Source organism: Schistocerca cancellata, chromosome 1 (genome assembly GCF_023864275.1).
Source record: "Schistocerca cancellata isolate TAMUIC-IGC-003103 chromosome 1, iqSchCanc2.1, whole genome shotgun sequence".
Classification (NCBI taxonomy): Eukaryota; Metazoa; Arthropoda; class Insecta; order Orthoptera; family Acrididae; genus Schistocerca; species Schistocerca cancellata.
The window spans coordinates 770,810,038-770,835,665 of NC_064626.1; the positions used below are offsets into that span (position 1 = coordinate 770,810,038).

A 25,628-nucleotide genomic window follows, 5' to 3' on the forward strand; every position below is an offset into this window, starting at 1 on the left:
GAAGCTAACCAAAATTCAGTGTGTGTGAATGTCAACTTGAAATGTCAATTTGCAGTGAGGTTTATTATTTCAAAATTCTGCTTGTATTTGCAGAACTTTCACTGTAAACTTCATTTTAGAAATTCATATAGTCTACCATGTTCCATATTGACCGTAATCAAGCTCATAACCAATATGATTGCCATCAATGTAGAGGAAATAAACATATGTCAGATATGTTTATTTCCTCTACATTGATGGCAATCATATTGGTTATGAGCTTGATATGTTTATGAGCTTTATTTGATCACCATTTTACATGGTAGTATATTCATTGTTTTGTATGATTACTCGTTATGTGGAATATTTGTGCATGATTAGCACTGAGTTTGGTGACATAAAAAGAGAAGGAAAGGATTTTTTCCAGGCAGCTTTAATAACACTGACCACGGCACAGGGAGGCCCATCTCAATCTCATCATTACTGGTGGTCACAGGTACCAACATTATTGTGATTCCCAAAAGGAAATATGGCAAAAACAGTTTGAAAATGACTGAGTTATTCTGCATAAGAGGAGTGTGAAGGACATGTCTTTTTGAATCCCATGTAATGGTCAGCCAACATTAAGTCTGTTTATAAGGAATGGGTACTGAAATCCATTACCTATGAGTGTCGAAGGACCTTGTGAATTCACATGACAAACACATTGTGAATTACTCTGTTATCTACTGGTATGTGTAACATTTAATGCATACTTCTATGATCCAACAGAGTTATCTACTATTTGAATACTGAACGTGTGACAGCTACCTACTGCCTTGTTATCATGCCTTGTTACCATTCCCTTTTGGAATTTATACCATGCTGCAAATCTACTCTGCAGAAGCTGCAAGAGTTTATAAAGGTAATTACTGAAAGTGTGTTACACTGTTTTCTACAAGAGAGACAGAGAAGTTATGCAAATTTCTCCAATTATTTCAGGAAGACCATATATTTGCTTCGAGCTTGCAGCTTTTTTTATCATTTTTTAAATTTCTTATATAGAAAAGGTTGGTGGTGAATTCTCATGTGGTATACACTTTCCCCTCTCTCATATAATTATAAAAAGTAAATGTGACATAACACTGCATTACTGAACAGCTAAACCAATTCTCGCTAATTTGACTTCTCATTCTTGATTTTAAATTGTGTGCCAACCATTACAGGATATTCACTTTTTCTTACGTGTCATCACAACTATGGGTCTCATTGTGTAACAAAGATATTTTCTGGTTTCATTAGAGTAATGCTGCCATTTAATAACATTAATTATCTCCTTCATACATGATATATGGTGTAGCGGCTTTGTGCAAATCATCATGCCAGTAACATACAATGGTTTGTATTTATTTTAGCATACGCAAAGCATATATAATCTGCTCAAAATGTTCTGTGTGAACAATGCAGAGATTCTCATATGTAGATGGCATGAAATATTCCAACTGATATTGCTTAAGTCACAACAAGTTTTTTTCAGACATTACCATGTGTAATTTATTTTGGTTTGTATTTGGCAAAACATTCTATACTTGTGGTCATTTGTATATTTATTTCAGTTACTGAGTCTAGAAACATTTTTGTCCAGAGAGAGATATTAAGAGAGTACATCTATGAAAAGAAAATAATATATTTTCCTTTCGTTCAGCATGATTCAAGAAGTATCTCGAATTAACAGTGTTTGTATCTCCTACATTTTTTTTGACAGAAATCCTACAATAATAATGAATTTCTGTACCTATCAGTCTGAATAATCAATACAGTCCAAAGATGGAAAATTATCACGAGTGTGCTCACTGTACAGTTTTTAGAGCATATTTCCAAACAAGGTTTGACCCATTTTCAGAGCAACCAATGAGATATTTTGCTTCAGTTTGTTACCACAAGTGAATCGTGAGTCTGCTACTATACCCCAGAGACAAAAAAGCAGTCAAAGCAATGGAATCATGTTGATTCACCACCACCAAAGAAAGCAAAGGCAACATAGTTTGTGAGAAAGGTCATGGCATCTGTTTTATGGTATGCTTAAGGTATTCTAGTGATAGATTATCTTCCCAATAATACTGTGCCATCCTAATGGACTACCTACAGCAAAAAGTACATGAAAAAAGGCCAGGTCTGGCAAGAAAGAAAGTCATTTTCATAAAGACAATGCCCATCCACACACAAGTGTCTTGGCCATTGCAGAAAGACATGAACTAAGACATGGATTGTTGCCACACCCACCATACGTGCCTGTTTTGGCTTCATCACACTTCCTCTATTCCCCAGGCTCAAAAGCATCCTCTGTGTATGGAGATTCTCTTCAAACGAAGAACTGACAGTTGAAGTTCATGAGTATTTTGTAAACCTGACGAATCAAACTTTCTAGATGGTGTTAAGCCATCGGACCATTGCTGGGCCAGGTGTGTTAGTGTACAGGGAGACTACATTGAAAGATAAAGAAGTTTCACTGAAGTAAGTTATTTCTTTCTATGCCATTCCCAGAACTTTTCAAACTACCCTCGTATAGCAGACATCATCTATGAAAACTCAGGAATTGCAGCAAATACTATTTTGTGAGTCAATAACATACAAGATGAACAGTACTGTTGTGACAGTGGTACACAAAAACATGATCACTGCCACCTTTATGTTGTTAGATTAGAAAAAAAGTTTTGCACCTTGTGCATATCTATGAATGTAAGTGGGCTCAGATTCATTGGGAAAAGCGAATGAAAGAATAAGTTTCATAGAACTAACAAAATATTTTAACTGTGGAACAAGACCATAAGTGCACATCTGTGATATCCAAAACTGCTGCTAGGTAACATACAATACAGGTTGCTCTGTCCTGTGCATTATACTGTGCATAGATACATCTTGGTATGTCATCTGTAAAGTGTTTGAGACTATACTGCTCAAGCCATACCCATTATTCTATGGCAGACCATCCCAAAGTCATTCAGTGTAAGACAGGTTCCTATGATGATAACATACTGCAAGTTCCAATTGGTCTCAAGCATGCTTCATTGGATCCATGTCAGCAAATTATTTTTTTCGGTTGATTCCTGTCTTCTGGAGGAAGGTATTCACTAGGTGGACACAATTTGCTCATGTATTATTATCTCGAAAGATGAAACCACCATTGATAAACAAGACAATAGACTGAAGGATCATGGCCCAATACGGCACATCTCTCAACAGAGATGTCTGGCATCTGATATCGGTATATAACATCAGCACAAAACATGATTGCACATCTCCCTGCTGAATCTATGAGAATGCAAGTCTGAGACATGCATGCTGCCTTCATACTCTTCTTCAATGGCCACCATGTGTCACACAAAAGCTGCACATGTCAATGAAGAGAACCAACCACCTCAGATCAAAGTTTCATTCCAGGTGTTTCCATGCTCAACATCTTTGTGCACCAAACTGTGGCCGAACTGATCGTATATGGATGGGACATTTCCTATGTGAGTCAACACTGCCATCCCAAATGCCTCCAGCAAGGCAGCAAGCGTTTCTGTTGCCTCCTCCTTGGAGGTACTTACAAGCCACAATTTGTAGGTAGCTGACATCAGCTAATGTTGACTGTGGCTGATCACTATGACCCAGAGTTTTACTGTTATTTGTCTTACAATAGCAGTTTAATGTTCAAACTTTGTTGTTGTTGTTGTTGTATATTACAACTGGGCAGTCAACTTCTTTTTGATGGTTATGCTTCTGGCAGAACAGAGAAAGTTGGGTCTACCTTACCTGATTTTTTTTTTTCTGATTGCTTTTCATTAACAGTGGATATACCATATTGACAAATTCTTATTCAAGGACTATTTCACAGAAATTCATTATTCACCATATAATTTATCAACTGCTGATGACAGTGGTGTATTTAGTTCATACAGAAACGTGGCTTTTAAGCAAATATTCATAATTTACAATATCTGCAAACCATGTGCACATCAAAACTCAATACTGCTAAAAATGGTTTGTTGTAAGATTAAACAATGGACAATCCAAGATGGAATGTAACAATATTATGAAAAGGAAAGTTGCTTCTCACCATATAGTGGAGATGCTGAGTCACAGATAGGCACAACAAAAAGCTTTCGGCCATTAAGGCCTTTGTCAACAATAGATGACAGACACACACACTTACACTCATGCAAACACAACTCGCACACACGACTGCAGCCTCGGGCAACTGAAACGACACTGTGACAGGGTTTTTGTTGTGCCTAACTGCGGCTCAGCAGGTCCACTAAAAGGTGAGTAGCAACTTTCCTTTTCATAATTTTGTTTTAAGACTGACATAGCTTATTTGAAAGCCCTCATTTTCCTCTTTTGAGAAAACATTTTACTTTTTCTGGGAACTTAGTATTTCAAAAGTTACTCCAATTTAAAATTTTCATGTCTACATTGTTCCTATATATATTTGATGTATTTCCAGAACTGAGTATTATGGTTTTGTAGCTCTGATTTTTCTGTTTCCAAGAAAAGGAATACTGTTACTTAAATAACATCTTGGTTTATTAATTATTCCAATTCAACAAATTTCACTATGTAGGAAAGTCATGGAAAACCATGGGAATCCCTGAGCACATTAAAACTTCCCTCTAATAAAGTAGTAGCTATTATTTTATCAGTTTGTAGTTAAACATCTTTTAGTTAAACAAAGTTACTGACTGCCTACTGTATCTTTCATGTTTCTGTATTTAATGCTAATATCCAAAATATAATAGCCCTATTTTTTAAAATTCTATAATTTTTTTAATACATGTGTCTATTAGTATGCGTCACCATCACGGCCTGAGTTAGCTGTGTGTTCTTGTCAAAAGGTGAACATCAATGTCAGTCAGTGCCCATTAATCAAAATGTGTAAATCTACACCTGTTTGCAGTCAATGGGTGGTAATTAAAAGCTGAAGACCTATGTCAATTCTGTTTAAGAATTCTATGAAATCACTTGTAGGCAGTGTAATCTATCAATCTGTGTAGTGATATTATGAAAAGGATAGTTACTACTCACCATCTAGAGAAGATGCTGAGTCCCAGATAGGCACAAGAAGAAGGTTGTCAGAAAGTAACCTTTCAACCAACAAGTCCTTCATTGAAAACATACACACACATACGCCTGGTCAGGCCTCAGCAGCCAGAGACTGTGGCCATATGTGCATGAGTTGCATTTCTGTGTGTGTGTGTGTGTGTGTGTGTGTGTGTGTGTGTGTGTGTAAAAGCTCTCTTTCTGACAGTCTTTTGTTGTGCCTACCTGCGACCCAGCATCTCTGCTATACAATCACTAGCAACTAACCTTTTCATAATATTGTTACGTTCTGCTTTGGTTTTCCCATTGTTTACTTTGTTTAGAGAAACCTAGATCAGAATAATAATGAGCTGATCATCAGAGCTGTTTAGCAATAATAAATGATAATGAACTGGAAAAAGAAAACTCAACTGTTTTGTATTATATCACTATTATTTGAATAACCTATTTATTGGAAGAAGATTAGACTAATGGACTTTCATAAAAATAAAGTGCCATATGAACCAGGTTGGTAAGGTTTCCTATGGTTCCTATTATACGAGGAACTGTTACTTACTGGCTGGCATTTCATAACATCATCAAAAACAACTCATGACTTTTAAGTTATACAGTGGCATTACGCTATTTTCAGACATTGTAAAATGTGTATGTAAATAGTGGCAACATATTAGACAGAAATACATAGCCATTTGTGAAATATTAATTAATGAAGAACCAAAGGAAAAACTAATTTTAGGAGTACCCCTGACTATGTGTAGAGGCTGAAAGGTACTCTATGCCTTGGGGTCTTGTTGAGTTCTAGCAATTTCAATTACTTTTGACCACCACTAAGACTGACTGATAGATCACACATCCCTACAACATAATGGAAGATTAACGGAAACAACATCCCTTGTTTCTTATGTGAAGGAAACACTGAGGCCATGGTTCATGTCAATGTTCATTTTTGTCTTTATACAAAAAAACTGAAGTCTAGACATACAATTTGATGCCAATGGGGACTTTTACATTTGATGAAAATGTTTGGCTCTAAATGGCTCTGAGCACTATGGGACTCAACATCTATGGTCATAAGTCCCCTAGAACTTAGAACTACTTAAATCTAACTAACCTAAGGACATCACACAACACCCAGTCGTCTCGAGGCAGAGAAAATGTTTGGGTTTTGCCAGAGGCTCTGCAATAGGATTTTGTTATGTTAGTTATTGAATACTTCAGACATTGCCCTTCTGATAGCCAAATGCATTGGAATTAATGTCTGAATAGCTGTGGACTACTGATGTTCTTTATACTTATTAATCCTTTCACTGCTATGGGCAATAATATTTGCCTAAAGCAAATTATGTCATGGGAGCTACTGGAGCACTAATTCACTTATGTCATTTTTATGTACCCAGTGCTATGCTCCAGACTATTTATTGGCACAACATTGCATATACATGTGTAAGTATGATTAACTGTTCAGTGAATGCTGCCATCTACTGATGACTCTGTCTTGAAGGAGCTTCTGATTTCAACATGTTTTTATTTATTCATGTGGCATAGGACATGGTGCAAGCCTGCCTGGGTGATGCCACCTCTGTGAATTATGTGTCACAAGTCACAATTTCTAACTGCCCATATATATGACTCTTATGAGTGCATTTATAATATGCTGCCTTATTTGTGTTGCTGTTGCTGGTAATGATGTATGAAAGGAAAGAGTGAACCTGGTGTTGGCACATGGCCTACTCCTCTTCAATAGCCCAGACCAATCACTGAGCTTTGGAATTTAACCCAGAACATTAATGCAAAGTTTAAATTCCTAATTTAAACCTCCAGAAATGAGACAGATAACATTCCTTTTGAATTTCTAAAATGATTGGGGGAAGTGACACCCAAGTGATTATTCGAATTATTGTTTAGAAAGCATAAGACAGGAGACATACTATTGGAATTTCAGAAGAATAACATTTACCACCCAATAACGAAGACAGCAAAGGCATATAAATACAAGAACTATCACAGAATCAGCTTGACAATTCATACATCCAAGTTTCTAACAGGAATAATCTTATAACAATGTATGGAAAGTTCTGGTTGAGGACAACGAATTATTTAAGAATAAAGGAGATGACTCATCGAAAGGCAGAAGTGCTGCATCACCAATAGGTACACAAACAAAAGGTACAGAGCTTTGCTAGCTTTCAGAATGAACTACTTTTTTCAAGCTTTTACGAAAAACATGCGCACACACTAACGCGCGCGCACACACACACACACACACACACACACACACACACACACACACACCTGTCTTCCTAGATTGTGTTTATTCAACTGCCAGCTCTTTCTTGGCCCATGGTGAGTGTAGTGGGGGGAGGTGGGAGTGCGGAACCTGTCCTCTGAATCTATCTCCCTACTCATCCCAAAAAACAGCCCACATACCAAAATCTACAAATCTAACAATCCTGGGCACCCCATTGTGGCTCGTTACAGTGCCCCCACTGAAAGAAACTCAGCCCTTGTTGACCAACATCCTCATGCACCACTTGTCCAAAACTTAGCCTCCCACATTAATAACACCCACCACTTCCTGCACTGGCTCTCCACCAACCCCACACCCCTGCCTCCCGGGTCCCTACTCATCATTGTTGATGCAACCTCCTTATACATCAAAATCCTTCATGCCCATGGTCTTGCCACGATTGAACACTACCTCTCCCAACACTCTGCAGATTCCAAACCCATCACTTCATTCCTCATACACATAACCAACTACATCCTAATCCATAACTACTTCACCTTTGAAGGGAACATATACAAAAAAAAAAAAAAAATCATGGCACAGATTCATGGCACAGAAACGGACACCCACATGGCACCCTCCTATGTCAACCCCTCCATTGGTCACCTAGAGGAAACATTCCTAGCTTCCCAAAATCCCAAGCCCCTGGTGTGGTTCAGGGTTATTGATGACATGTTTATAAACTGGACCCAAGGCTAGGACACCTTATCCTCATTCCTCCACAGTCTCAACACCTCTCCCATCCACGTCATCTGCCCCTCTTCCACCCATCATCACCTTCCATGATATCGATCTCCTCCCCTCAGATGGCTTCATCCACACCTCGATACACATCAGACCCACCAATCACCAACAGTACCTGCACTTGGACAGCTGCCACCCATTCCACACCAAAAAATCACTCCCATACAGCCTGGCCACCTGTGGAAGATGCATCTGCAGTGATGAGAACTCCTTTGCCCAATATGCTGAAGGAGTCACAAAGGCCTTCACAGGCAGACAATACCCTTCAGATCTAATGCACAAACAGATCTCCAGTGCCATATCCTCACATATAAGGGGCATTCAAAAAGAAACAAGCCAGAGATATAATTACAGAAACCAGTGCCTGATTGTTAGAAGTATTGACCCTGGCTGTTGAGACACTTGTCCCACTGTGACACAAGGTGGTGAATGGCTGTCTCATAAAATTCCCAGGGTTGTGGTGTTAACCAGTTCTGCACGTACTTCTGGATGTCATCGTCTGAAGTGAATCGTTTGTCTCTCAAAGCTGTTTTGAGGGGTTTTTAAGAGGTGTCGGCGGTCCTGGGTAATGAGTACATCCACCAGCTGGACGATGTCATCGGTAATGCAGTGTGATGCTCCAGACAGTGCATCATCAGCTAACAACACCCGTCCTTCCCTGAAGTGCTTGTGCCACACCTTAACCCTTGCCAGGGACATGCAGTGTTTGCTGTACACTTGTGACATACATTGATGAATGTCCATTCCTCCTACTCCTTCTGCTGTCAGAAAATGAACAACATCTCTTTGCTCTTCTTTTGACACCTCCATGTCACTGTTTACAATGAAACTAGCAGCATTGGACGATTGATGCATGCTGCTGCTAGCTCTGCATAGTCACGTGACATGCACGTGTGCCCTCCAGCAATGGGATGTGAACTTCTGTGCTCTGGTTAGAACTACACCTCGTTACACATGCCACGATATTACCCTCCTGTCACCGGTTTGCGCATTCCAGACTCCAGCTTGTTTCTTTTTGAACGTCCCTAATACACTTGATCCTCACATCCATCCCAAGAGCCAACAACAAAGAAGTGACCCCTTGTCACCAAATACCATCTGGGACTGGAACGACTGAACCACATTCTTTGTCAGGGCTTTGATTATCTATCATCATGCCCTGAAATGAGGGACATCCTACGTCAGATACTTCCATCCCCTCCCAAAGTGGTGTTCTGTCACCCTCCCAACCTCCACAACAGCCTAGTTCGTCCCTATGCCACTTGCACCCCCCAATCCGCTGCCATAGGAATCATACTCTTGTGGAAGACCCATATGCAAAATCTGCCAAATCCACCACCCAGCACTATCCACTCCAGCCCTGTCATGGGTTTATCCTACCCCATCAGAGGCCAGCCACCTGTGGAAGCAGCCATGTTGTATACCAGCTCTGCTGCAATCACTGCACACCATTTTACATTGCTTTTGCAACCAACCAACTATCAATTAGAATGAATGGCCACCGTCAAACTGTTGCCAAAAGCAAGATGGACATGCTGTGTGTGTGTGTGTGTGTGTGTGTGTGTGTGTGTGTGTACACCATCCCCTGTTTCATCGCCCCCATCCAATTCATGGCAGCTAGTTGTGCGCTGCTGTCTCTTGTCCTAGTCAGTGCAATAGAGTGTCCAGCTGTCTGCCACCTGCCCCCTCTACCTGCACCCCTAGCTAGCCTCTAGATGGCTCCCCACTCTACCAAGAGCCGCTTGTCCTCAACCCACTCCCTGCCTGTCACCTCTATCCATCCCTCAGCCCACCACAAATGCACCACAACCTCACCTCAGTACACTCACTGTGGACCAGGAAAGGGCTGGCAGTCAACTGAGCACAATCTAGGGACACAGGAATGTGCATATGAGTGAGAGAGAGATAGTGTGTGTGTGTGTGTGTGTGTGTGTGTGTGTGTGTGTGTGTGCCAGCTTTCCCTACAAACTGGAATAGGGAAGTTCATTCTGTAAGCTAGCAAAGCTCTCTATCTTTTGTTTGTGTACTTATCGACAATGCAGCGCTTCTGCCTTCCTTTATTCTTAAATAATTCAAAACTGAGGATCTGTCAGATGATGATATGTTTGGCTTTAGGAATGGTAAAGGCATCAGAGAGGCAATTATGATATTGCACTTGATAACTGGAATAAATCTAAAGAAAAATCAAGGTCCTTTCAAAAGACTTGTTGACCTAGATAAAGCAATCAAAAATGTACATTGGTGCAAAATGTCTGAAATTCTCAGAAACTCGTATATAAATTGCAGGGAAAGATGGCTAATATACAAAATGTACATGGACCAAGAGGGACAAAAAGAACAGAAGATCAAAACAGATGCATTCAGATTAAAAAGAGCATAAGAGAAGGATGTAGTCTTTCATCCCTATTGTTCAACCTGTACAATGAAGAAGCAATGACAGCAATAAAAGAAAGATTTAGGAGTGGGATTGAAATACAGGGTGATGGATACTGAGGTAATATTTGCTGCTGACACTGCTATCCTCAGTGAGACTGAGAAAAAATTACAGGGCTTACTGAATGAAATGAACAGTGTTAGAGCACAGAGTATGGATTGAGAGTAAGCCAGAGAAAAACAAAAGTGATAAGGAATAGCAGAAATCGGGTTAATGATAAAATCGAAGCATCAAAATTGTGGAAGGGAAGGAAATCTGCTCCTTGAAAACATAATAACACTTAATATATAAAACAAGGAGGATGTAGGAACACAGTCAAAGAGAGAATCCCTCATGAAAAAAAATCTATTAGTATCATAAATAGACCATAACTCGTAGAAACAATTTTTGAGAATGTACATGTGGAGCACAGAATTCTATGGAAGTGAATCATGAATTGTATGAAAAACCAGAAAAGAACACAATGGAAGTGTCTGAGATGATGTATTTAAGAAAGAGGTCCTCGACAGCATTGGTGAAGAAAGTAGTACATGGAACACACTGACTACAAGAAGGGATAGGGTGACATGAAATGCATTAAGACATCAGAGAATAGCCTCCATGATGCCACAGGAACATTTAGAGAGCAAAAGTTGAAGGGTGAAAACAAAAAACTGGAATATATCCAACAAATAATTGAGGACTTTGAGTGTAAGTTGTATTCTGAGGTGGAAAGGCTGGCATAGGAGAGGACACCATGGAGTAGATTCTGATATAAGATTTCTTATAAATCTGTGACATTGCTCCACCAGTGAGACAGAAGATGCAGTAAGGCATTAGAATTAGAACATAGGTCATTAAATTACAGTGGTGTTTGAGCTTTTCATCAAGTCACACAATATCATTCCCTCTGATAAAAGATAAATAAATTAGAATGCCTGGCTAGAGATAACTGAGTCCATGAAAACTTAAGTAATTTTAAGTACTCAGGAGATGGAGTAAAGTCTCTTCAGCTATGAGGTTCTGAACAGTAAATGGAAATGTGTTGCAAATATACTCAGCATTAATCCCTTCAAGCAATTAGGAAATAACAATGAAGCCATTAAAATTAATGTGCTGTGAACTTCTGATGAACAAAAGCATTCAGCTCTGGGATGTAAATAACTGCCAAGCATGTGCAACACTATGGTAACAATCACAGTGTTAGGCATGTGGCAGAAAAAGCATTAACATGTTTCCTGTATTGTTTGTACACTAAGGGTGATCTCTATAATCTTTAATTATTCTCCTACATGCATTTTTGTTTTAATGCTTCGCCAACTATTTGAACTTGAGCCACATTTCTTCTGCATGTTCATTTTAAGAGGTTACTGACTGTAGCCATTGGTTGAGAGATGAGGCAACCTCCTCCTTGTGTAATTTACTGAACATGTGTTATGATTATGGAAACTGAAGGGAAAAGACAACAGATAACAGTGAAGGGAGGCTACCTCTCATCTGTAGTGACACACACACACACACACACACACACACACATGCGCATGCATGCACGTGCATGTGATCACTGCTGCTTATACAGTAGTAGTAGTCGAGTGTTTGTCATCAACAAATCTAATAGATTTTCATAATGGTAAAATTTAGAAATGCTCTGTTCTAGGGAATTTCAAAGACCTTTAGAATAGCTTTACAGGGAATTCTGTCTCATCTATTGCTTCTGAATCCGTTATTTTCTCAGTCTATTGTGGAGTAACTGAAAGCTCCTTCAATTAATACACATTGAAACAGACCATATGTACTAGTGAAATGAAAGTTTCCTGGGGTTCTCTGTTACTTTGGTGGATGAGTCCAGTCGCTGGTAGAAGAATTCAACTACAATTTGTTTTCTTATCAGTGATAGTTAATCCTGCCTGAATCATTTTGCATGAAGATTGTATTTCTACTTCATTTCAGTTTAATAACTCTTGTGACTATGTAACTGTCTTTACCTTACTCAGTATGATGGGAGGCACCTCAATATGATTAAAACAGTAATGGTCTCTATGTCTTTCTTGGTAAATAAATTTAGTGATCTTTTTCATTACAGGCTCAAATAGGATAACTTAGATGGAATTAAATTCAATAGAAGTTAAAATTCAAAGTATTAATGAACACTGAGATTTGTACGCAAGTTACAATAGTTACTATAAGTGCAAAATACCAACATAACCACATTCAGTTTCTCCTTCAGCTGCCTTTTATGTTTACAGTGCTGGTTTTCTAGGAGCTGAGTGAAACTGTGATACAAAATTGGTCTGGATTAATAGTATAGCCACTATGCTTTCAAATACAAAATTTCTTTTCCTGCACAACACTTCTCACCAATGTTGCTGGATGAAGATGAATACTGGCAGTGATTTGGGTAATGTCATTGATATAATTCTACCCTCTCTGAAGCTATGGCATAATATTTTTTATGAAGACGTTTCAGAACAACACAACAATCGGTAACACTAATCATGAACAGAAATATAAGACTGTATGTGAGAAAGTTAAAATATTGTGTGGTTAGCTAACCAGGAGGTGCATGTATCTCACATGGCAGCAGTCCTCAAACAAACTTGTCACTTGTAACAAATCAACCTGTGACACATTGTATTATGAAACTTGTCTTTTTTTATGCAAGGCAAAGTCTGTTCCTTCTATCAATACTGTTTCAAATATGTGCCCCCCTCAAGGATACTGTATCTTTTACACACCTTTTGGCATGTAATAGAACCAGAAGAGCTCCAGTTGTTCACCAAACCTGTCTAAAGGCGATAGTAAAAGCTGAAAGTTGGTGGAATATGAGTGACAGAGATACTTCATTCTCACCATGATTGCATTCAAAACGGAGATTGTGTTCTTGACATAGAAAGCAACTGGTAAAAAGTAAAAATGCATTATTACTGGATTTTATGTAACTTCAAAAACCAAACAATTAAAACACATCCTTACTTACAGCATATACAGGATGTAACAAAACAATATCGAAAGACTTTCCATGCCTGGAAACATCATCCAAGGATACCATAGAGTATTGAAGTTATCAAGGCTAATGCCTGCCACTAGGCCACACTTTCATCAGCAAACATGTTTGTATGCTGATTAACTACAAGTAGAATTTATCAAAATAGGTCTGACATCATTCAGGTCATTAGACGATGTTGAGTGTATCCACACCTGACACAACACTGCATCAGTGTACAAACTCATGTCTGCTGTTGAAGAGGTGACCAGGGCAGACAAGGGGTCACTATGCATCCTTTGTTTCATTGGTTAATAATAATATGCTGATGGACCACAAGTAGAATTTATCAAAATAGGTCTGACATCATTCAGGTCATTAGATGATGTTGAGTGTATCCACACCTGACACAACAACACTGCATCAGTATACAAACTCACGTCTGCTGCTGAAGAGGTGACCTGGGCAGACAAGGGGTCACTATGCTTCGGCACCCTTTGTTTCATTGGATAGTTTTCCAGACATGGGTTCCTATCCATAATATGTTCATCAAGACATTGTCTATGAACCCCCAAAGTTTTCTGATACCATTTTATTGCACCCTCTATATCATGGGTACTATTATTACAGCCAGCTTACACATAGGAAAGAGTAAGTCAAGCATTAAGCAACTAATTATTTCCAAGAATTACTATCAGCACATGTAATTACCTTTAGAGCTGATTTAAGTACAACAACATCACCAGGGCTTTGCACCCATGGTTCTCCATCAACCTGAACTGGAATATCTGAGTTCAGATGAATTTTGATGTGTCCTCCCTGAAACATGGAAAAACATTCATGAAAATCCTCCTACTGAATTAGAATCTTAGAACATATTCTGAGCTCAAACATAATGAAGAATCTTGAACATAATGACCTCTGCCAATCATCATGGATTTTGAAAATATCGATCACCTGAAACACAATTCGCACTTTTCCCATGTGACATACTGAAAGTTTTGGATCAAGGCAGTCAGGTATATGCTGCATTACATGATTTCCAAAAAGTATTTGACTCAGTACCACACCTATTCTTACTGACAAAAGTACGATCATATGGGGTATCAAGTGAAATTTGTGACTGGACTGAGGACTTTTTGGTAGGGAGGACACGACATGTTATCTTGGACGAAGAGTCATTGCCAGAGGTAGAAGCAACACCAGGTGTGCTCCAGGAAAATGTGTTGGGACCCTTTCTGTTCATGTTGTATATTAACGACTTTGCAGGAAATTTTAATAGTAACATCAGAGTCTTGTGCTGCTGCTGCTGATGATGATGATGCAGTTATCTATAATGAAGTACTATCTGAAAGAAACTGTGTAAATATTCAGTCAGATCTTGATAAGATTTCAAAGTGGTGCAGACATTGGCAACTCACTTTATATGTTCTGAAATGTAAAATTTTGCACTTCAGAAAACGAAAAAAATGTAGTATCCTATGACTACAATATCAATGAGTCACTGTTGGAATTGGCCAACACATACAAATACCTGAATGTAACACTTTGTAGGGATATGAAATGGAATGATCACATAGATTCAGTTGTGGGTAAAGCAGGTGATAGACTTCGGTTCATTGGTAGAATACTGGGGAAGTGCAATCAATCTACAAAAGAGATTGCTTGCAAATCACTCATGTGGCCAGTTCTAGAATATTGCTCAAGTGTGTGGGACCCATACCAGATAAGACTACATGGGATATTGAATGTATACAGAGAAGGGTGGCATGAAGGTTAGTTTAATCCATGGGAGAATGTCACAGTGGTACTGAAGGACCTAAACTGGGAGATTCTTGAAGATAAATGTAAACTATACCAAGAAAGTCTGTAAACAAAGTTTCAAGAATGGGCTTTGAATGATTACTCTAGGAAAATCATGAGGATAAGATTAATAATTACTGCACACACAGAGGCATTCAAACAATCATTCTTCCCATGTTCCAACATGAATGAAACATGAAGAAACCCTAAAAACTGGTACAGTGGGACATACCCCCTGTCATGCACCTCATGGTGGTTTGTAGAGTATAAATGTAGATGAAAATAATTAATTTCCTTTCTTTCACATTCTTGTGTTTTCTCACAAATGAAAACAAAAAAAAATATTAATAACATATGTATAATTGTTACATATCACATGAATGAAACAATACTGTCGATACTAAACTGTTGCATCATGGGTTGTGAGTTCAAAACTCACCTGGGCGGTACAATTTTAATTTCTATATTTGGTTCGAGTACATTCTAGAAGTATCTCCAAAAGGCAAGAATCATTGTACTGGAATGTTCTGTAGCTGTATATATACTGTAAGTGTTCTGGCTGGAGGCAGTTCGCCCCATGCTCTTGTATGTGCAAGTGCTGAATAAAGCTTCGTTAAGTGAAGTTAGTGTTTGTCATTCATCTAATTACACCTTCTTCTACGTAACATTATAATGAAAATATCATTCAACGGTTATGTCATACCAATTCAACACCTTACTACAGCTAGTATTGTACAGGGTGTTTCAAAAATGACCGGTATATTTGAAACGGTAATAAAAACTAAATGAGCAGCGATAGAAATACACCATTTGTTGCAATATGCTTGGGACAACAGTACATTTTCAGGCAGACACACTTTCGAAATTACGGTAGTTACAATTGTCAACAACAGATGGCGCTGCGGTCTTGGAAACTCTATAGTATGATATTTTCCACATATCCACCATGCGTAGCAATAATATGGCGTAGTCTCTAAATGAAATTACCCGAAACCTTTGACAACGTGTCTGGCGGAATGGCTTCACATGCAGATGAGATGTACTGCTTCAGCTGTTCAATTGTTTCTGGATTCTGGCGGTACACCTGGTCTTTCAAGTGTCCCCACAGAAAGAAGTCACAGGGGTTCATGTCTGGCGAATAGGGAGGCCAATCCACGCCGCCTCCTGTATGTTTCGGATAGCCCAAAGCAATCACACGATCATCGAAATATTAATTCAGGAAATTAAAGACGTCGGCCGTGCGATGTGGCCGGGCACCATCTTGCATAAACCACGAGGTGTTCGCAGTGTCGTCTAAGGCAGTTTGTACCGCCACAAATTCACGAAGAATGTCCAGATAGCGTGATGCAGTAATCGTTTTGGATCTGAAAAATGGGCCAATGATTCCTTTGGAAGAAATGGCGGCCCAGACCAGTACTTTTTGAGGATGCAGGGACGATGGGACTGCAACATGGGGCTTTTCGGTCCCCATATGCGCCAGTTCTGTTTACTGACGAAGCCGTCCAGGTAAAAATAAGCTTCGTCAGTAAACCAAATGCTGCCCACATGCATATCGCCATCATCAATCCTGTGCACTATATCGTTAGCGAATGTCTCTCGTGCAGCAATGGTAGCGGCGCTGAGGGGTTGCCGCGTTTGAATTTTGTATGGATAGAGGTGTAAACTCTGGAGCATGAGACGATACGTGGACGTTGGCGTCATTTGGACCGCAGCTGCAACACGGCAAACGGAAACCCGAGGCCGCTGTTGGATCACCTGCTGCACTAGCTGCGCGTTGCCCTCTGTGGTTGCCGTACGCGGTCGCGCTACCGTTCCAGCACGTTCATCCGTCACGTTCCCAGTCCGTTGAAATTTTTCAAACAGATCCTTTATTGTATCGCTTTTCGGTCCTTTGGTTACATTAAGCCTCCGCTGAAAACTTCGTCTTGTTGCAACAACACTGTGTTCTAGGCGGTGGAATTCCAACACCAGAAAAATCCTCTGTTCTAAGAAATAAACCATGTTGTCCACAGCACACTTGCACGTTGTGAACAGCACACGCTTACAGCAGAAAGATGACGTACAGAATGGCGCACCCACAGACTGCGTTGTCTTCTATATCTTTCACATCACTTGCAGCGCCATCTGTTGTTGAAAATTGTAACTACTGTAATTTCGAAAGTTTGTCTGCCTGAAAATGTACTGTTCTCCCAAGCTTATTGCAACAAACGGTGTATTTCTATCGCTGCTCGTTTAGTTTTTATTGCCGTTTCAAATATACCGGTCATTTTTGAAACACCCTGTATGTGGTATTGATTATAATTTGTCGTAATGTTTTGTTCTAAACTGATTTTTATATAATTGATGAAACATTTTGTAAAGAAAATGAATCATGAAGGAGATGCCTATGAGAACTCAAAGGAAAAATTCCCATGATTTAGTGAATCAAATGTCAAAGACAGATTTGATAACTTTTTGGAAACAAGCAATTTGATGAAATGTTGCATGGTGATGAGAAGGCTGCCTGAGAAAGTTTTTAAAACATTTTTCTTTCAATTTCAACAATACAGTGGAGATGCTGAGTCACAGATAGGCACAATGCAGATATCATTGTTAATTCCATCCTGGATTTTCAATTGTTTGATTATTTTTTTTTTTCAATTTCTTCAGAGATAAGAGAACAGAAATTACAAAGAGTCTGTCAGTGAACTGTTGGAATATTATGAAATGAATGTCTATAACGTGTCTCTGAAATGCACTTCTTTCAAACCTATCACAACTTCTTCCCTGAAAATTGCAGAGCAGTTTCTGTGAGCGATTACATCAGGATACTGCAGTCATGGAGAAGAAGTACAAAGGGAAGTGGACTCCTGTTACTTTGGCAGACTACTGCTGGACTAATTCATGAAATGCTCCAGAGGTAGCTTATAAGCAACAATTCAAGTGGAAATGGGCAGCCGATATAGAGTTTGATCAAAAATTCTTCTCGATATCTGCAAACCAAGGACTAATGGCATGCTTCCAGGTATACAACTGAGTTTTTGTTTCCATTGTATGCAGGTCATTAGGTGGCACTTAGTGTGTCCACACCTGTCACAATAACACCGCATCAGTACACAAACAGGAAACAACAACTGCAAAATGGTGTCAATTATCAACAAGTGCATTCATGACACAACAGCAAAATTCAGTAAAACAACTTCAAAATAATGTTCATTCAACCAGTGTTAGAGAACAAAAAATCATGTTCCAAACAATGGAAAATCCAGGATGGAATGTAACAATATTGTGAAAAGGAAAGTTGCCACCCACTATATAGCAGAGATGCTGAGTTGCAGATAGGCTCAACAAAAAGACTGTCACAAATATAGCCTTCGGCCAGTAAGGCCTTCATCGAAATTAGACAACAAACACACACATGCACACTCACGCAAACACAGCTCACACACACATGACAGCAGTCTCAGGTGCAACTGGCAAGTGGCAACTTTCCTTTTCACAATATTGTTAAAAGGTCATGTTTTACACTTACAACTGCGACCGAAGTACAGCAGGTGTATTAATATTAATAATATATTAATCATAAGTTTAAATTCTCCATAACTCAGGGGATACTGCAGACTTCCAAAATTTAAGAGCAGTTCTGGAAATTTCCTTTAATAAGACATTTTGCACATTATTTTACAATTGTTTTATATTTAGTAAAAATTACATTTATTTTATTTTGCGAAGATGGCAGACCTATTTGGTAAAGGAACAGATGACACAGTTATTGTTGCTATCACATTAATATACATTATGATGAATTTAATATGCAAGGGACAAACTCTTTTATATAAAAAGCTAAGCTGACCTTCAGGCAGCTTAATTCTACTGTAAAGTACATATTTATATTTCATTTTTGTGACCTCACATCCCTTAAAATAAAGGAGAGAGGCATGCATATAAATAGATTTTTAAGAAACACCAACAGGCAGTTCAGCATGAGTTATTAGTGAGGCAGATTGTCTGACTGACAATATATCCATTTTTGAGATTGTGTACCACAGTTAGGTTGACATCACTGGAAAACTATGGCTGTTGTCTTTGATGTTGTGACTGAATTTGTCAACTGTATTTATGTTACAAATGTAATTACGAAGACACATTTTGACTTATTGCTTGGTACATGGAACACAGTGCCAGCACAAGTGAACCATGGGCTGAACACCTACAATAGACTGCAGCTGGTGTAATTCAACATTGTAAGTTGACAAAATCCACAGAAAGTGTGCACTCAGAATTTAATTGATTATTGTCTTTAAGTATTAGGAAAAATTACAAAGGATTCACAATTATTAACAAATTTTCTGAATGAAACATTTCTAGTGTATATTGCTACTTGAATATGAATATCAATGGCATAAAACAGACATTCATTTCCGAAATTGGAGCTACTTCTTTCTTTTAATGGACATTTTTCATCATATAACATCTAAATAAATGTAGAAACCCTAAACAGAATTTTTGCATATTGTAAGTAATGCCTCTTGGAAGGATTAGTGTATACTATTGGCTGAACTGGCATGAAATAAGTAGCAACACATCTTGTGATGTTCCAGTGACAATTTTTGTAATTTTTCTCACCTTAAGAGTGAACAACAGGCACATTACTATTACATCAACAATGAAAACATCATCAGGTTGGGGTTGCAGAAACAGAAGGTGAAATTCTTCTGTGACAGATTTATGAAACTAGTTCACAATACCTAGTCATCTTGTTGAAAACTAAACATATCAAACAATAGGAAGTCCAGGTAGGAATACGAACAAAATTATGAAAAGGATAGATTGCTACTTACCATAAAGATGACATGTTGAGTTGCACACAGGCATGACATAAAGGCTGTTACACTAAATGTCATGCCCGTCTGTCTTTACAGTGAGTAGCAAGCTATCCTTTTCATAATGTTGTTGATAAAACTAAACATAAGTAATGTAAGCACTTGAAGACTTTGTAAGCAACATTTTTATGTTTTATTTATTAAATTACTGTCACCCAGACACAATTACTGTGTTACTTATTAGTCAACCACATGCCTTAATCATTACTATCTTACTTTTACACTATTCCACCTCCCATCCCCACCAAGTCTTACAAGTGCCATCATTTCTTATTTATCTTCATAAATTCGTGTTACCACTTTTGAACAGTTCCAACTAAATAATAGTAGAGTACGTTCATGTTTTATGCAGTGTATGTGCAAAATGTCGTTGAAAACATGACACTACACTGATATGAAGTATTAGGAACTCAGATTAAAATGTGGAGTGTTTGCAGTCGTCTCAGAAAATAGAGCTGATTAAAATCAGGATTTTGTTAGTTGAGCCTGGAGGAAACAAAGATCTTTGACTGTGTTACGTAACAACATGAAAATGACACAACAGAACAGAATCAATGCAGTCTCCACAGTATACTCTCATTAACTTCAAACATGGAGGTTTAATGTACTGGTTTGATTGACTGCCTCTGAGAAAGTAAAACATGAGTAACTCACATATTCATCAGCCTAAACATCTTGGTAGCAGTCCACTGAACTTTGCAGGTGTGACTCTGCTTTCCAGTGCGTAATTAGCTCTCACCATCCACTTGAACTGAATTTACACTATTGTCTTCTATTTTTCGTATGCTTTCTGTGTACTAACTGTTCAACCACAGACAGATTGAACATAATCAGTTAGAAATTTTAAGCTAGTACTGTAGCTGAGCACAAGCAGAGTACTAAGATATTAGCTGTGACTTTTTGTCATTTCAATAAGGCAGATCTTTACATAGATTGCTACTTACCATAAAGATGACATGTTGAGTTGCACATAGGCATGACAAAAAGGCTGTTACACTAAATGTCATGCCCGTCTGTCTTTACAGTGAGTAGCAAGCTATCCTTTTCATAATGTTGTTGATAAAACTAAACATAAGTAATGTAAGCACTTGAAGACTTTGTGCCAGGTGGGGAAAATTCCATCTAACTTAAAGTGAAGGCTGTAATGAAGGGTTGAAAAATGTAATGATAACTGTGTCTGATGAAATTAGCCTAGTCCAGTCTAAAACCACAAGGGGCATTCACTAACATATAGTGACAGCTGGACGCCTCTGATACATGACACATGTGATTAAAGATGTAAAATAGAGTAAATACCAAGACAAAGTTTTTCTCACACAGCACATTGCTGGTGGGGAATTGTGGATCAACTACAACCTGATGACTGAAAGTTTGGATATAAAGGAATAAAAAAAGAATGGCTGGATCCATTAGTATCTATATTGATCTGTACTTCTTACAATGCAAACTTGGTTTGTTGTTGTATTATTCTACAGCACGCTACACCATGGTCATAATTCTGGAAGCCTTTACTTTAATAAATATCTCATATTTCTGAACACCATACTTAATTTGTGTCATTTTGTCATCTTGTAAAATGTTTAGTCTCTGTAGGAATGATGTTACAGACCAACCTATACACAAACCAGTTTTGTATGACAATGCCAAAAAATCAAAAGATGAAATTAAAGTTGTTTTATTAACTTTTTACAAAACTTTTTCATCACTGAAGTTGCATGCAAGCAAACTTATTGTGATTACCTGAGCAATCCTCATTGCAGACCGGAGGCCAGACTGAATCTGACCTAAGTGAACAACACCTGTGACACCTACAACTTCCAGCATTCCATCCCAATGATTTGGTTTGGAGAACTGATCTTCCTTCTCTGGTCCCCACGGATTTGCTCCTGAACCCCAACTGAAAAATAAAAGTCAATATCGGTTAATGCAGTACTGAGAAAATACACTGTCACATGAACTAAAAGGAATGCACAAATGCTGTTATTCTGAACAACTTGCTATCAAAAAACATCTTGTGCCAGGTGGGGAAAATTCCATCTAACTTAAAGTGAAGGCTGTAATGAAGGGTTGAAAAACCATTAACACCAGTATTGTAAAATCCTCTCATCTTCTATCATAGAGTTGCATTAGATTTATTGCAGAAGAGGCTGTATACACCACCAACAAACATAACTACCAAACACAAATCCTAAGGGTATTATAATTATCATTAGGTTGCTAGTCTTTTGACTGACATAATTTCTAGTAGAGTAAAAAAGTCTTGTACTGGTTTGATAGAACCTCCCTTTATCTGCCTTTGTAACCAGTCTGCGACTTGCTGACTGACTTATACAATATTTGGACCTGTTTATAAACATGGAGATAAATGGAAGAAATAAAAAATCAAGAGAAAGTATTGCAGACAGAAGGGAGTGGAAAGGAAACACAAATGAAAAATAAAAGATAGTGTGGCCCTCTTAAAGGGTCTAATAACAGGAGGGAAAACTGTATTCTCTGTTAAGGTCAGATGAATGTAAGAGCCTTGAAGTTTCTTTCTCACATGTGCAGATACTGGAACTGGGAGTTTAAAATTATCTCAGCTTCAAGATACATACCAATGTACTTGGTATCATATCTGGAGAATGTTCAGGATTAAGATATTTGTATTTATGTATCCAAATGATTTGCCTGTTGTAAGTAATTTTTTCTGAATATTTATCCTTTGTCAGATCAATAAAGAAGCAAACTGATATGTTCGCTGATGTATAAACAAGTGTGATCCCACAGATTGTGCTACCCTCATTGCAATGCTTGTCAGTGTGTGAACTAGTATAGTTGGCTCCTGGAGGGTGCATAGCTCAAATTTTATAATGTGGCTGTCACCATGCATAAGACCTTTGTGGGTAAAGGACATGTGTTTGATGGTACTACAAGCTGTGAAGAATATGAGAGCACTGAAAGCCCATTCAGGAAAGAAAGAGAAGGATTTAAAAATGATAATAAAAAGTTTTGATCATGAATCACTCATTTGCTCTGCATTTATATTCACATGTATACTTCATAATCAAGTATGCAGTGCTTAGTGGTAAGTGATTCACATAAACTGTTAGTAATGCCATTCCAAAATATTATGTATGTTATTCTTCAAATAAACGGATAGGTGACCCACTGTAGAGTATTTAGTGGTCTCTAGACAAATTCCACCATACTGGAAGTGCAGCCCGGGGATTTTGCAGATGAAGAAATGCAGATGATTTCCAGTTCCAGAACATATGGTATCCCAGAAACCTTGATCAGAACTGAAATAGGATCAATTTTAGTTTATTGGTGAGTTTAAACTTAACACATGAACATCACTCTCTCTCTCTCTCTCTCTCTCTCTCTCTCTCTCTCTCTAATTGAATGCTGGGATTATTGATTTGAAAATCACTCTTTCCACAAATTACCTGAATATTTATATTCACTAACTGCAAACTTGTGTTAGCTACATGGCACATTGCAGTGGCCATTGTAAAGCTGCATGAAAAGTAGTAATGTACTGTAAACTGGACTCTGCATGTACAGATGTGGGTAAATATTTTCTTCAAAAACTACCACTGTAACCAAGTAAGTATCTGCTAACAATAGCAGAGAAACAGCAGCTACCTAGTACATGTGAGAAAGCACCAGTTTCTTTCAAAGTAGCAGCTTTCTTTCTAATTTACTTGATTAAATTTAGCTGGCATATGTAAAAATAGTACTATATACACCAGACTCCTACCTTGTGACACAGCCTTCAACAGACATTTAGTGCTGGTGGTCACAAGCCTGGCCCACTATTAACACTACCCCAAGATTGCATTACAGACATCAACACAACCTGCCAGGATGTTTTCAACTAATCCTCACGCAGCCTCCACAGAATCGAGAGGCACCAGCCTTGCTAATACATGTTGCCCAGATTGGAGAAAACAGTGTTACTGTTGTGGGCACCACTTTCTTACATAAAATCACATGTTTACCAAATACTATGCCAGTATCCATACACTGGTGGGTATTTAGGCTATTGCCAGAACACTCTACAAACAGTCCACAATCTGGTTTCAATACAAGCTGCTTCTGCAGCCCATCAAACAGAATCCTCTTCACCTTCACCATGATTACACTGCTGGACTTCTATTCACTACCCTCGAGTACCTCACTGTGCAGGACCTGCATACCAGTCACCCTCAAGTGCAACACATTACTGGACCTCTGTCAGCCACCCTTGAGTGTCATGCTGCACTGGACCTGCACCTCTGCTGCCTAAGCTCAACACTGTGCAGGACTTCGGTCTCAGCTATCCAAAACTCACAGCCTCACTGGACCCTACAGCTAATCATCAGTGAGCACCATGCTACTCATCATTGTGAGCATCTTCCATGCAATGTCAAAGATTTACTTTTCAGTTTTCATTCAAGTAGTGTGGGTACTCATCCCCAGAAACCGTGTATTGAGTTCTGTTTCTAAGTTGATAAACAAATAATTATTACTTCTGCTTGTGCATTTCAGCTGACACCTGTCACACTCCTTGGCCACAAATACTAAACTAGTGACAAAGGTGTCTCTTGCATGTTGATGGTTGCCAGATCAACAGTTTCTGAAATGTTGGCAACAATATTTGGAACAGGTCTACACCTACATCTACATCTTCGTGATTACTCTGCTATTCACAATAAAGAGCCTGGAAGTGGGTTCAATGAACAACCTTCAAGCTGTCTCTCTACTATTTCACTCTCAAACAGCGTGTGGGAAAAACGAGTGCTTAAATTTTTCTGTTTGAGTCCTGATTTCTCTTATGCAACACCAACTACAGCAGACCCCATTGTCACCAATGCCAGCCAAACTGTTGTCAACCATCTCATCATCAGCCCGGTTGACATTTGGCTTTCCATAGCCTGTCTTTTAATGATTGACCCTTTCATGGCTGGCACTGTCTATGCTGATGCTGCTCCTCTCATTGTCAGCCAAATCAACACTGCCAGCTGGCCAGGCTGCTTGCATCATTGCCACCACTTCTCAGGTTTCTATAGCTTATTTCCTATTGCCTTCTCTTCATTGCCTCTTGTGTCCATTGTGCACGCACCCACTCAGTGGTGATAGTGCTGCTCTCTGCACTGACTCTGCTGACTGCTGGTTGTTTTCTGAGTCGTCTTCGCGTAATGAATGTAAGAGGGACTCCCTCTAAACCGTTTGCTCTGAGGATCAATCGTGTGCTGTGAATTATTTTTAAGTGTGCCTGCTTGTACTTGGAATGCCCCAATGGGCAGAAGGATCCTCGAATAATGCCCCTAAATAGTTCGATAGTTATGTGCAGTACAATGCATGGTGGTGGAACGCCTCATGAGTCATTGTCAGGTATACCCACAAGTCCAGAGCATTTTCGGGAGTGGTTTGCAAAATGTAATACAGCACCACGCCCTTCAGCCAGTTGATGGCATTCATTTTGTAGTGGGAAAGTAAGTGGTATCTGGGTGTAGAAGTTCTCTGGCATGACAG

General features: G+C 38.8%; 1 protein-coding gene across 8 annotated transcripts in view; it reads right to left on the reverse strand.

Moving 5' to 3' along the window:
• Nucleotides 1-25,628, reverse strand: part of LOC126186955 (diacylglycerol kinase theta) — a 703,899-nt gene that overhangs the window by 18,529 nt on the left and 659,742 nt on the right. For all 8 annotated transcript variants that reach the window (XM_049928254.1, XM_049928253.1, XM_049928259.1 and 5 more), the window contains 2 exons: nt 21,873-22,029; nt 14,179-14,286 (listed from right to left, as the gene is read on the reverse strand). In XM_049928254.1, the coding sequence (XP_049784211.1) occupies nt 14,179-14,286; nt 21,873-22,029 (265 nt within the window). The remainder of the gene's footprint in view (nt 1-14,178; nt 14,287-21,872; nt 22,030-25,628) is intronic.